A 12,481-nucleotide genomic window follows, 5' to 3' on the forward strand; every position below is an offset into this window, starting at 1 on the left:
GTATGTACTTGTATTCACGTTTTGCTACACTACTAATCTTCCTCATATATTTCTTTTATGACCTAAACCTTATTTTCATCTGTAATCCACGTCTTGTGAAGTGCAGACCTTCCAGCCAAAGCACTTTTCCATCGCCCGAGATCTTAGTTCAATTATTGTTAGCTGTATTCTCATAAAAAGTAGCCAAGTAGAATAAAAAGGAGAGCAGAGGAAATTAGTGAACTTCGATGCGTGAGGTTCGCAGCACTCAGAGATACGAGAAATACAAGACGAACTAATAGTCCAGTAAAACCGACAAAGATAGTGGAGGTTACGTTAGCTTAAATAGTGGTAAGAAAATAATAATAATAAATTAGTAAGTCAATTGGGCGGCATCATACTTCATCTGTATACTTATGGGTCAGTGGGTGCGTTAGCTGTTGGTAAATTATTAGAAAGCTCATATTTTTCTTCACCGAATATTTATCATCGGAAAAACGGGTAGTAATATTCCACATTTAAAACACTAATGTAGTAAAGTAAAGCCCGTTGAAAGTATATCTGTATTATATATACCGTACACAGTACAATAAAATCTTAATTCTCAGTATGACCTCTCACACTGAGAGAATCAGGCAGAACAAATTTAAGTCCGTATACTGTACCGTTATTTTGGAATAATTACTTGTGTATCTTCACAACAGATCCACAGGCTATTAACATCAGGGACCTTAGACGAGAGCACTGATACCAGCTTTGCAGCTACAGGCCTCCCGTCTGTACAAGTTCATCACTGTCTTTGACGGTGCAGTCTCGATAGTTTAGACAAACGTATAGTAATTACCATAGCTATGTGTTGAAATAAGCTATCGATTCATTCTTATCCTTTCTAAATTCTCCCTGTAGAAGAGGCGTCCTTTCTTTGGGAAAACCGACTACGTTGTGAGGTTTCACTATGTTGTGAAGATCGACTACGTTCGATAGCTAAACATCTGTACTAGCTAAGGAAAGTCCTGGCGTTAGGCGGATGTGTAGCTTCGTGCAAGGCACATTCACGCTCCGAATCGTATAATGCCTCGCAATACGCACATTGGAAGCATCCACTGAAATCTGCAAGCCCATTTTTGTGCGCTTCGAGATGGTTTCGAGCTCCCTCTTCATCGGTGAAGCATCGCCCACACACGGGGCAGGGATGCGCTGTCAGATGCGGATGGACGATTTCCATATGCCGTGTCATCTCAGCTACGTCGCCTGCCACCTGGTGACATTCAAGGCAGATCAGGTACAGCTGATGGGCGTTCTGCAGATGGCCACGGTAAAGAGGCAATTGGGTAAATGTCTCTCCACACATTTCACACTCGAACTGTTTCGTTGCCGTTGGAAGCAAAGACGATGGTTTAGCTACTGCCTTGGCAATAACCACCTTTGGTGAAGTTTTACCGGCTGCTTTTTGGACTGGCGATTTAGGTAAAACCAATGACAGTGGCGGTACAGTTGGTGTGAGCATCGATGTAAGCGTTGTTGCCGTCGTTTGCGGAGTTGATGTAGCTATCGGAGTAATCTGAAGTGTAGCGCCACCAAGCAGACGAATTTTTTTTGCAGGAACAGCTGGTTCTGGCGATAACGCAGGTCGGTTGTTATTGTGGACTTCCATATGCTTAACCAGTTGATATAAATTGGCGAAACTTTCTTTGCACATTGGACACGGATGACAGGTTACAGCCTGATGGTGACTCTGTTGCTGTAAATGGATGAAAGAATAAATCGAATGCCAGTTTACCTCGGACACATTCTTCTTACGTCAACAGCCCATTTACTAAGACAATCCGTTTTTCGGATTTTCTCGGTGTTTCGGGAAAAACAGGTTATACTCTCAATTGTTCGAATTTGATCCTAGCTGAGATTTAGAGATCTTCTCAAGTTGATTGAGTTGTAAATATAAGTTTACCATGCAGTTCTGCTTGAGCAACGTCAACATCCTTACGCTCCTATCCCGCAACCTACTTAAAATATATCTTCACCGCTCGCACAGCCAATTTTTTTGTTCAGCTAGAATGCAGGCTATCGAGGGTTAAGCCATTCACATGTATCTTCGTTACCGTAAAAGAAGCGTATGTAAGTTACCTTGCCTTTCTTTCATAGCACGAACCGGTATTAAGCCTACCTGTATTGAAGCTCGGTGATTGTGACTGTTGCTTCCGTTATGGCTAGGATGATGTTGGTGAGTCCGCATATGCTCGTTATAGCTGTTCATCGTCTCAAAGGTGAGACCGCAAAAGCAAGAGACGGCGTTTAAGGAGCGCTTTTCGAGGCGCCGCCTTAACTGAGGACTGGGATCTCCCAGTGTTTGGTTGTGCGCTCCCTCAACGTGATATTTCAGCACGTATTTGTTCTTAAACATCTTGTCGCAAAATGGACAGGGTAATCTACGGAAAGCAAGCATATTAGATGAGAAAATGTAGCTTTCTGTTCACTATTTTTTTCAAACACGGGAACATGATGTAGAGAATAACAGACTATTTTCAGCTGGTCATTTGCGGTTACTCAATACTGTTTAAATTTAATGGACTCGGAAATTAATCAAAATGTTGTAAAAATCAATTCGTAATGATTCCGGTTTTTTTTTTTTTTTAATGGATACGACAACGGCTGTTTTGGTTGTTCAGATGAGCTCCAGTGGTTAATTTTTTCAAGACTTTTTGCACCTTTTGAATTTTTTAGACGTCTTGAGCCCCTAGGATCCTCGGGACTTCGAGCCTGCCGTTGGCCCAAAATTTAATTCTGCTGGATTTTTGTACCGCGCGTATTTGCGCGGCACCTGCGTAGGTTACTACTGAATTGTTTTTTTACTGCTTAAGGAAAGAACATTTTGAAGGTGACTACTAGTAGGCGTTTTAGGTCCTAAATTGAAGCTGTAATCGAGGTAAACTGAGGATACATTGAATAAGCTTGCAGTGCAAACATACTTTCAAACAACAATTTCAGCAAGTACAAAAGCTGTTTAAAAAATTTTATTATCCCGATACAATCCTAAAAACCATTCAACAAAAAAGTTTTTATTTAGATGATGCGCCTGGTAGTTACATGTATATGATCTTTGGTATTTTTTATGATCCGTGGATTACGCTGACATTTCCAGCATACTTTTGTCAAGCCTGTATTCGGTTGGGTAGTGCTACCTTAATGCACGTTTAACATTAACTATATCTCGTGTAAAACCTTTAACATTGCAAAATCATTCTGCTACAGTTTTATCCGTTACAATTAAATAATTCATGAGATCAAGGAAACATTATTTGTTTACCAACATTTTTCCTAATGCAACACAAGAACGAGACCCATTTTGTCCTTGGAGGCGATACGGCTCCATGACATAAACGGTCATAAGGCCGTTTCGCCCCCTAGCATACCAGCGTATGATACTGTACCGCTATAATTATCTTTGCTCTAGCTAGTAGTTTTTTTTCCACTTGCTCATTAGTAGTTTTGAAAGAATTCAACGGGTAAGCGCGACGCATTTATAATAATTAAGCACCTACAAACCTTTTTTCCATGTGGCACTGCAGATGTATTTCCGTCAGGCTCTTGTGAGGAAATTGTTTATGGCAAACGCTGCAATAAAAAGGTCCAACGAGTCGCGTTTTTCCACGTTGATCGACGATTTCGCGTCCACCAAGGACTCGCGGCTCCGGCTTAGTCCCTCCCTGACCCGGACCCCCCTGGCGATCTCCACCAATTGATCCATCTACAGCTGTCACCGATATGGTTGCTATCGTGGCCACTGAGGGAGCCACCGCTGAAAAAGAAGATGCGTTCGCGGAGGCGGGTCCAGCAGGAGCCACAACAGACAGAAGTGGAGACAACGCTGCTGCAGCGGCTGCTGCAGAGGCTCCAGTCATTGTCTCCATGCCGGCAGTTGCTGCTGCTGCTGCTGTCGTTGCGGAACCACCGCCGTCGTCTGCCGAGGCCAAATACTGAAAATGAGAACACCCAAAATGACTATTTGCTAATGCTAGCGGCATGACCGCTACCATCGTTATCATCATCATCATCACTGCCAGTACGATGACGCTGCTGACGTCAAATATTTTGCTGCTACTGCTGCTAGTAAACTACGTTATAGAAGCAATGATGCGACTTAAGGCATGTCCGATTCACCTACAACTAGGCGTGGGACATCCAACGCATCTTAAAGAACGCCTTTCTGCAGTTGACGTTGTAAATTGAGCATTAAGGAAAATTTAAAACGTAATATATTAACATCACTTGCTCAATTCTGATAATGGAAGTTAATAATAAACACAAAAACAATATAATAATCCTCTGCGCAGACACTGTTGGTAATGAACCAGGAGGTCCATAGAAAGTAAAACTTTATTTCAGCAGTGGAGTAGTCCTGAGGAGGCCGCAATAACTATGGATAACTTTTGTGCAATCTGCGTACCAGAGTATATCATAACTTTAGATTCGTTTAAATTAAGTAAGTTAACTAGCGGCTACGTCAATTTGATGGTTTTATGAAACCACGAAACGTTAAAGGTGTACTTCAGTGAATCTCAAAGCATCTACGATTACCGCTCTCAAACATTTTTGGTTAATAACCGAATAAAGGATGTCGACATAGTGACCGTATTCATAAGTACGCGATTTCACCATTTTTGATCATTGAAAACGAACTTAAAACAAATACCGTCTGAATCATCATCGTCGTCGTCCTCGTCGTCGTCGTCGTCGTCGTCGTAATTTATTTATCTTACCAGTCGTCATCGAAATGGCAAAAATAAATATAGCCCCTTCTTACCAACGCAGTAGCTTATTATCAATTATTGCCAATATTAAGGTGCTTATTTTTCAATATGTATCACATACTTTAGCCATACTTTAGTTACAGTTAGCTTTGAATTCCGCTCAAAGTCTTTCAAATATTTTACCTAAATTTAACCATGTGTTCTGTCTAATTTCATTTTTTCATAGATATTATGATAGGTAATAGATCTTATGCCATTATCAGTCGACTAAGTAATTTTTCACTAGGCTCTTTTTTCGAATAATACCACTTCGTTCTCTGCTGCGTTATGTAGTTATACCATGTGCTCCATAACCGACCTGCTTCTTGGTTTCAATATATCAATCTTTGGTGATCCTTTGAACTACTTTTGTCTTATGCTTATATAGGTTTATAGACCTTCATGGAGGTATTTCGCCGCACTTCAATTTCTGGAATTTAGTTGAATATGTTCTTTAAAAAAGTGGATCTCATTCTTCCCATATGCTGCAAAATCAACCGGATTCAGCAAAGCAGGAGGACCAGAATTAACTGTAGGCACATACTATTTTTTTAACCGTGCCTCCGCTATGTATCAATAGAATTTTTTATTCTCATTGCGGTAGATTCACTACTTCTTTTCAACATATTGAATGTGGAACCGTTGAATTTCCGATTTAAAAACCAAGGGCCACTGGTTCTACTTTCGCAATAGGACATATGCCTCCAGCACACTAAGCCCATGAGCTGAGTACTGATAAGGTAGGCACATATTATTCAAAAGCGAGCAAAGTTCGTATGTTTTTCATGTATTTCCAGTATTGAAAACGGCCTTTGTGGTTATTTTTGGTGAACGAGCTTTATCCAACGAAAAGCATACGCTTAGGAGACTCGTTTCCATGTGTGAAAGCTGAGAAAGTTCTCGTGAGGTTCAGAATTGCAGGCCCTAACTAGCAACCCTACAAAGTTTGGTTGTCAATGTTGCTGGGCAGAGCTTAACTAATTTACATTAGACTAAAAACACTGAACGCTATCATAGCTAAAAAGAAAACGTTTTAGTTCTGCTTGAATCGATGTGGCACACAACGGCAACACCTGACGAAGAGCGCCAGTTGACAAATGCACTTTTCGCAGTGATCGGCTGTGCCCAACCGTCCCGCTGTTCAAAAATTACTGGCTACAAATAAAATATACTGCACATAGCAGCAGTGGCGTCTGCAGTGCCGTAAACATTGGCAAACCGGCACGTCTTTAAGTTTATCCATATTTTCCGCTATTGCTCAAGATAACTGAACTAAAGTTTGTATGTTAATGTCAAAGAATGTCAGTCTTAGTTATTTTCCCATGTGTATTTCACGCGTGTACACTCCTGCGTAATGGACGCATATTTAAGATTTCGGCCGCAAAGTCACACGCGTGAAGCGACAGATAACCGGTTTGCCATCGCTGGGTACCAATATGTCGTTAAAACCCAAAGCTTTGTGTTAAACAAATCATTACCATACACAGTCAATAGCTAAAAGTCTGAGAATACAAGCAGGTAAAACGCAGGTTATTGATTGGTCGAAATTTCACTGCGGATAATCAGCGCTAATATACTGTAATTTACATTAAAAAGCACATCTTGATGCGGCTGTTTATGTTGCCGAGAATTAGAAGACGCATCTCGAACCACGTAATATTGTTACACACAGACCAGCCCATGCGTTGAATTGCTTAGACATGCTGGTGAGATGGCTTACTAATCCGTTCGAACTAGCCATTGCACAGGTCTTAGGCCCACAAAATAGACGAGAATGATAGAATTTTTACGATGCAGCATATTTTTCGCTGGTTGACAGGTAACGAAGCAGCTTTCGATACCGCAAGTAACGTCCTCACATTTTTTCTACCGATTTATAGAGCGGTTCAGCCTTTTCCAATCGTTAGCGCTGACACAATTCGAGAAAAGCTGAAAAGTTCATTAATTGTGCTCACCCCCTATGGGCTCCAAAAGCTAGGAATTTGCTACAACAGGCTAGGAATTTTCGAACTGTCTGACGAGTCCAGTGCGGAAACTCACTCTAGTGCTCAAACGCACGGCGTTCCAAGTGTCTTCGAAATGAATATAGCGCTATCAATAATACAGTTGCTACGAAAAAGCTATTTAAAAATCCATAACTATAGTGCTTAACGTTTTCGAAGCGCCTGCTAGCACACCCACGATATCATTCTCTAGCGTACTATAACGTGCAGCAGAATTTCTACAAATGGAATAGGTCACAGGTTGTCCGGAAGCAAACAGTGATGCTTATGTTTCCCTTTCAATATCGACTAAGACTAAGGTGATATTGTGCAATCGTTACGGAACATCGACAAGCAAGATAAAGTACTTACAGCTGGACCCAAATCTGAATAATTATTTTTACGATAGAGTCGCTACCAACATAGCAATTCGATTTATCGAAACTGTTGGCCGACTCTGGGTCTATGGATGGACTAGGTTATTAAACAAGTACCTAGGAACCATAGACTTGTTAAAAAAAAGCTCAAGCCGTCCACAGCAACATCGGGTATCCTACACCGCGGATGTCGTAGGCAAACGCCTACAGCGCAAGCGTCTAAAGCAACTGTCCGTGTCAGGCTGGCGACAGTCACGCTCGACTGCCTCCACGTTCATCGGCACTACGGCCGTCACCACTGGCCTGGCAGCAGCAGTTCAGAGAGCAGTAGGAAATGCACACGGGCCGCACTGGAACCAACCCGACCCGCCACCCATCGGCCAATCGAGACGCCGATTTCATTAACTTCCACGTAAGGATGTAGTCGAGAGCACAAGCAGTAGCAGCAACAGCAATAGAGACTTCGATGGCTTCATAGTTATGCCTGCAGAAGGAACATTCTCAAAAATAACGTCGGCTATTTCTGACCCTGTAACCGCCCGCATGTTATAATTCTCTCTGTTAAACTTGAGAAAAGACTGATACGAAAGTGATAAATTCTACTGATTCCCTACAAATTGGAAACTAGCTCCGTTTATTCAATGGTTAAGAACAGAAGTTAGTGATAGGAAAAATGAAAAAAAGAACGATGAAAAAATTAGTGATTGGTGGAGTAATCTAATCAAAAAGGACATTTCACTCTTAATGGTACATATATACACGCACGTGGTGGCTCGAAAGTCTTTCTGCAGTCGGAGAAGCTTTATATTTATTGTTGAAATAGCAGGATATACGCACACGGTGAAGAGCGGATATGACTATTCAATACATTCAAGACATCCTAATTCATCTAGCGTGAAAACATAGAGGAGCTACAATGGTTCATCAAACTGGTTTTCTTTACAAATATGCAAATACCCTGTGATATGCTTATAAAATGGTACTATAATAGTGTGCGAATGATACTGGAGTGCACAGTTTAAATCCCCTCTCCGTTTCAGTAATTTGTGTATTTCCTGTTACCTTGACAGATGCGAAGCGAAGACTTTCCCACAGTCCAGAAACGCTTGGGCCATATATATATATATATATATACATGTGTGTGTGTGTGTAATGTTTGAATTATATTGCAAACATGTTATTAGTAAGGGTCTGCATTGGCATTTGGCGATATTTTCTACGCCCTAAACGCTTTTCCTGTTTTAATTGCATTCGCTAAGATAACTAATTTTAATTTTGAGTCATAAGTTGACTATGGCTTGGGGGAATGTTCAGGAAAATTCGCAATATACATATTCCGAAAGCGGGTTAAAAGTAAAGTAATTGTAGGCAACCATGGGGCCCTCCCGACGTGCATGCTGTTATCGCAGAAGCCACAAAAGTAAGCCTATAATAAAGTCTAATAATATAAACATAAAAGTCTGCCTACGTAAGTGTGGATATCCATTAGCATTTCTAGCACGAAATAAACTAGTTGATTCCATTATTTATTTTTCTTTTCAAAGAGTTGATCAATTATATTTTATCTTACGATATATTGATGTGGACCTTTTTGCGAGAAACACTTCTGATACTTAAAGCAGAAAGAGTGTCGATTACAATGTTAAAGAAAAAAAAAAAAAGAAACATGTAAAACTATCGTCGCGATAGAAAAAGATGCTCGCTCGATGGAAGCATGTAATATTGTGGGTCAATCATTACACATAAATACAGACTCGCTCTTTGCATCAAGCACAATTAAAAGAAATGCTTACGCCCATAATTTAAAATAGAAACCTTCTTAATATTTTAACACCATTATCTAAAGTCACCATCTGCAATAGCATTTCGTAAGTTTAATATCTCTATCCTTTTCTTAACTATGTAAACGTCAGACAGGCGGCGACGTTTTGCACGCGAAAATATCCATCATAAGCGACCCGCTTTTTTTTTTTTATTTATTCACGATACTTACAGCGCGTCGTAGAAAATAAAAACTTCCATGAACGTAATGTAACAGCCAGCATTCAATACACGACTGATTGTGCAATCAAGTTCATTATTATTATCATCAGTAGTAGTAGTAGTACCATGATAATAGATAGCACTACTGCTACGTGCATTTCAATGCGGTTGTACGTAGGCTAAGCCAGAACAAAAACGAGCATCATTCTTTCACTAGCTTGCCGGATCACTCGGTCGTTTGTTCATGTGGGGTTCAAATCGACACCCGAAGCAATGGCTTGTTTTAGGGCCGCTGTCACAACTTTCGGCTTCAAGCTTCAGCTGCTGTTGGTATCACGCCCGAAAAGCAGCAGCTCCAGTGAATAGCCGCATCGTTATGGTGGTGGTCGTCTGTCGATCTCACCAGATTAGCCAGTCAGCCTCGCACAATCCAAGGTCCAACCCCTTCTTTCAAATAAACTAACATCGGCAGGTGTGCAGTTTGTAAGAACTATTTGGCCATAAGCGATATAATACTGCAAACCATGCTTTCTCCTTGGACATAAAAGTATTTCCCGCGGACTTTATATATGGTAATATATGATTATTAATTAGTTCTAAAAGACCTTAACGTGCAGGACGATGAACTGAGATATTTACTTCAACTTTTCCAACAAACATTTTTGACACATCTTAGTTGTTTTCATTGACACCAAAAAGGGGGCATTTAGACAAATATATTCCTATGACCTTATCGAAGGAAACGATCCATGTGAATCAACACATATGCCGATTTCTTTTTTCGTCTGCTATGTGATAGCTCATGAAAGAGTACCAATGCAATGCGACACATGCCAAGCAGTGAATTTTCCATACCTTCCTAGGATAATGTAAAACATCATTTTTCCGAATCGGATCCAACGCTTTAATAAATCTAGAAAAGCGTGATAGCTAACTCATATCCACCCACGACCACATTAATATAATCAAAGACACTCTCAAAAATACGAAAAGAAAACAGCAAATGCAGTATATCCAATACTGAATGAAAGTGGATTCCGTCTTTTGTAATAGTTTCTTACTAGCGTGTGCCTACGCCACCGTGCTACCTACCTTTAAATGAATTATGCAGTAGCGAAGGAGACGATCAGGCATCCATTTTAACATGGCTTTATAAAGTATGGAAGCTTTTATATATGAGAGCTTGTACGTGTCAACTAGGCTTGCATGAGCAGTCTCAAGTAAAAGTTGTCGCCACAGAGTGATCAAAATCAATTATCACAAGCAACGTTTATCATATTCTTGTCCCAATTTGGAATTAACTATGCGCAATTCCACCATCGAGACAACAAACCAGACATAATAGCTGAGACTAAAAACATTTTTTAAAATCAGCGCCTTGTGATGTAAGCGGCATTGAATATTTTAGGGAAGCGCTCTTTTCCATATATGCACAATAACTGTAAGCCTATCAAACGAGATAGCGAAAATGTCTTTAATATATCTAAATAAGCGGTCGGTGTTAGGATTCGGAAAAAGGCAATTAGGCCCGAGGAAGCCTGCAGTTATGTTCAGCATTTTATACTGCGTAATGAAACAGCGAGTCTGCAAATATATTTTTAATTACAAGCGGGGAAATCGGCATGTTAGGTATGTATCATTTGAATAAATCATCCTTGAAAGCACTACACAATACATAAGTAACAACGTTATTTTCACGAGCATTAGGTTGAAGAAAGTTTTTTGCTGCACACAAGACACCACACTTTTCCTTCTTGTAACATTAAGTTATTATGTTATGTGTCCCTCATCATTGTCTACGACTTGTTACCATCTTTCTATTAGATGATATACCCCGCTTCGCTAGACGGTGACGGGTTTCGTTTCAAAGAAGCTTCCGAATCATTGTTAATCCGCGCTGAAAGTTTGGTTACGAAAGTGAACGAAAAAGATGAAAATCCTGTGCCGGAAGGCTCAGAGAATATGAAGGGTGCGCTGAAATCTCCCGTTCAAATTTCAGAAGAGCAGCTTTGACGATGTCTTCCGCGTGCCCCCTTGCGTTTTCATAGAGCAGGATGGCCTAACCTCGCTTATCGGATTTTTTCTCTTAAATAACCTAATTGATTTGATGCAACTGGTCCAAATAAACGTGCCGATCACCCGTTTCGCTCGTGACAGGCAATCCCCAGTTAATGAGGTTTTTGCAGCCCTACCAAACGCAAAGCTTAATCTCTCTTGGATGAAGGTCTCCTTGGGTCCTGAGTCTTGACATCTTTCTTAGAGTCATTTCGATTTCGAATTCATGTTGACATACAGATACTACTCCTCGCCACGAGTGACAATTCTGTGCAAAAATCAGCTCAATACCGGGCAAACCGTTGTGGTGGTCATCGTCAAACTCAAACGGTCGGCCGGACACCCTTAGTCCCAGGTATCGTTTTCAGGTTTGACAAACCACTCTTAAGCGTCTCTTATAATGAAGCTAGTGCTTACCAAATTGAATTTGCATTCAGGACACGGTACCGTTACAACGGTCTGATTGGGTAGAACCCTTTCGAACGCTGTATAAACAGAAGGAAAATGCAAAAATGATTTGGTTAAGCATAGCAGCTTGCTCCTGTACCTTACAGTGCTATGCTGTGACCTAACGCATGCCGGAAACTACTTCATGTAGCATAAATTTCCTTTTAATGATCGAACAATGCTTAGCGTCGGATAATACCCAGGGTTCTGTTGCGTTCCTATAATCTGCGAGCACGTTGCGCAAGTTGCTGTTTTAACTGGAGAAAACCGAGAGATTAATCCATTTATACCAATGGGCGTTAGAAGTGACTAAAAACATGCTTGAAGAGAAAAAATTATATTCTTTATGATATTTACTTTTATGTCATGGTTTGCCGATAGTCTAGATAGAGAAACTGATAAGAAAATGAAAAGAAACAAGATGAATTCGAGATAGAAAGATAAAATCGCATATAGGTAAGAGTCTATACGATAGATAACTGTAGGTCGTTATTCAGCACACTGCTAAGCCTTTCATTTAACCTAGCGATAGATGACCTTCTTGAAATAGGATTTCAGTATTATTATTAATATTATTATGTGTTGCATTATAAATCGCTGCGACTTGGCAAAACAATTGATTCGGGCTTCTGCTGCCAACAACTAACAAGATCACAGCAACCATTGTAGAAATGACCGGTACTAGTGAAAAGATGAAGCGTTGTATTCCACCATGACAATGCCAAACCACATGTACCTTTAGCTATTCGGCAAAAACTGAGAAAAGTTGAATAGGAAATCTTAATCTGTCCGCTGTATAGTTCAGATTTTGCTCTTTCAGACTATCATCTGTTTCGGTCTTTGCAGGATTCCCTTTAATGGAGATAAATGG

General features: G+C 40.5%; 1 protein-coding gene across 4 annotated transcripts in view; it reads right to left on the reverse strand.

The window, feature by feature from the left end:
* Positions 1 to 513: 513 nt before the first annotated feature.
* The window catches only part of LOC111244933 (uncharacterized), a 32,309-nt gene continuing 20,341 nt past the window's right edge, over positions 514 to 12,481 (reverse strand). For all 4 annotated transcript variants that reach the window (XM_022792533.2, XM_022792535.2, XM_022792534.2 and 1 more), the window contains exons 2-4: positions 3,523 to 3,953; positions 2,144 to 2,405; positions 514 to 1,720 (exon numbers count right to left, since the gene is read on the reverse strand). In XM_022792533.2, the coding sequence (XP_022648268.1) occupies positions 977 to 1,720; positions 2,144 to 2,405; positions 3,523 to 3,953 (1,437 nt within the window). In that variant the 3' untranslated portion in view covers positions 514 to 976. The remainder of the gene's footprint in view (positions 1,721 to 2,143; positions 2,406 to 3,522; positions 3,954 to 12,481) is intronic.

The sequence above is a fragment of the Varroa destructor genome, unplaced genomic scaffold, assembly GCF_002443255.2.
Source record: "Varroa destructor unplaced genomic scaffold, Vdes_3.0 BEIS01000002.1, whole genome shotgun sequence".
Classification (NCBI taxonomy): domain Eukaryota; kingdom Metazoa; phylum Arthropoda; class Arachnida; order Mesostigmata; family Varroidae; genus Varroa; species Varroa destructor.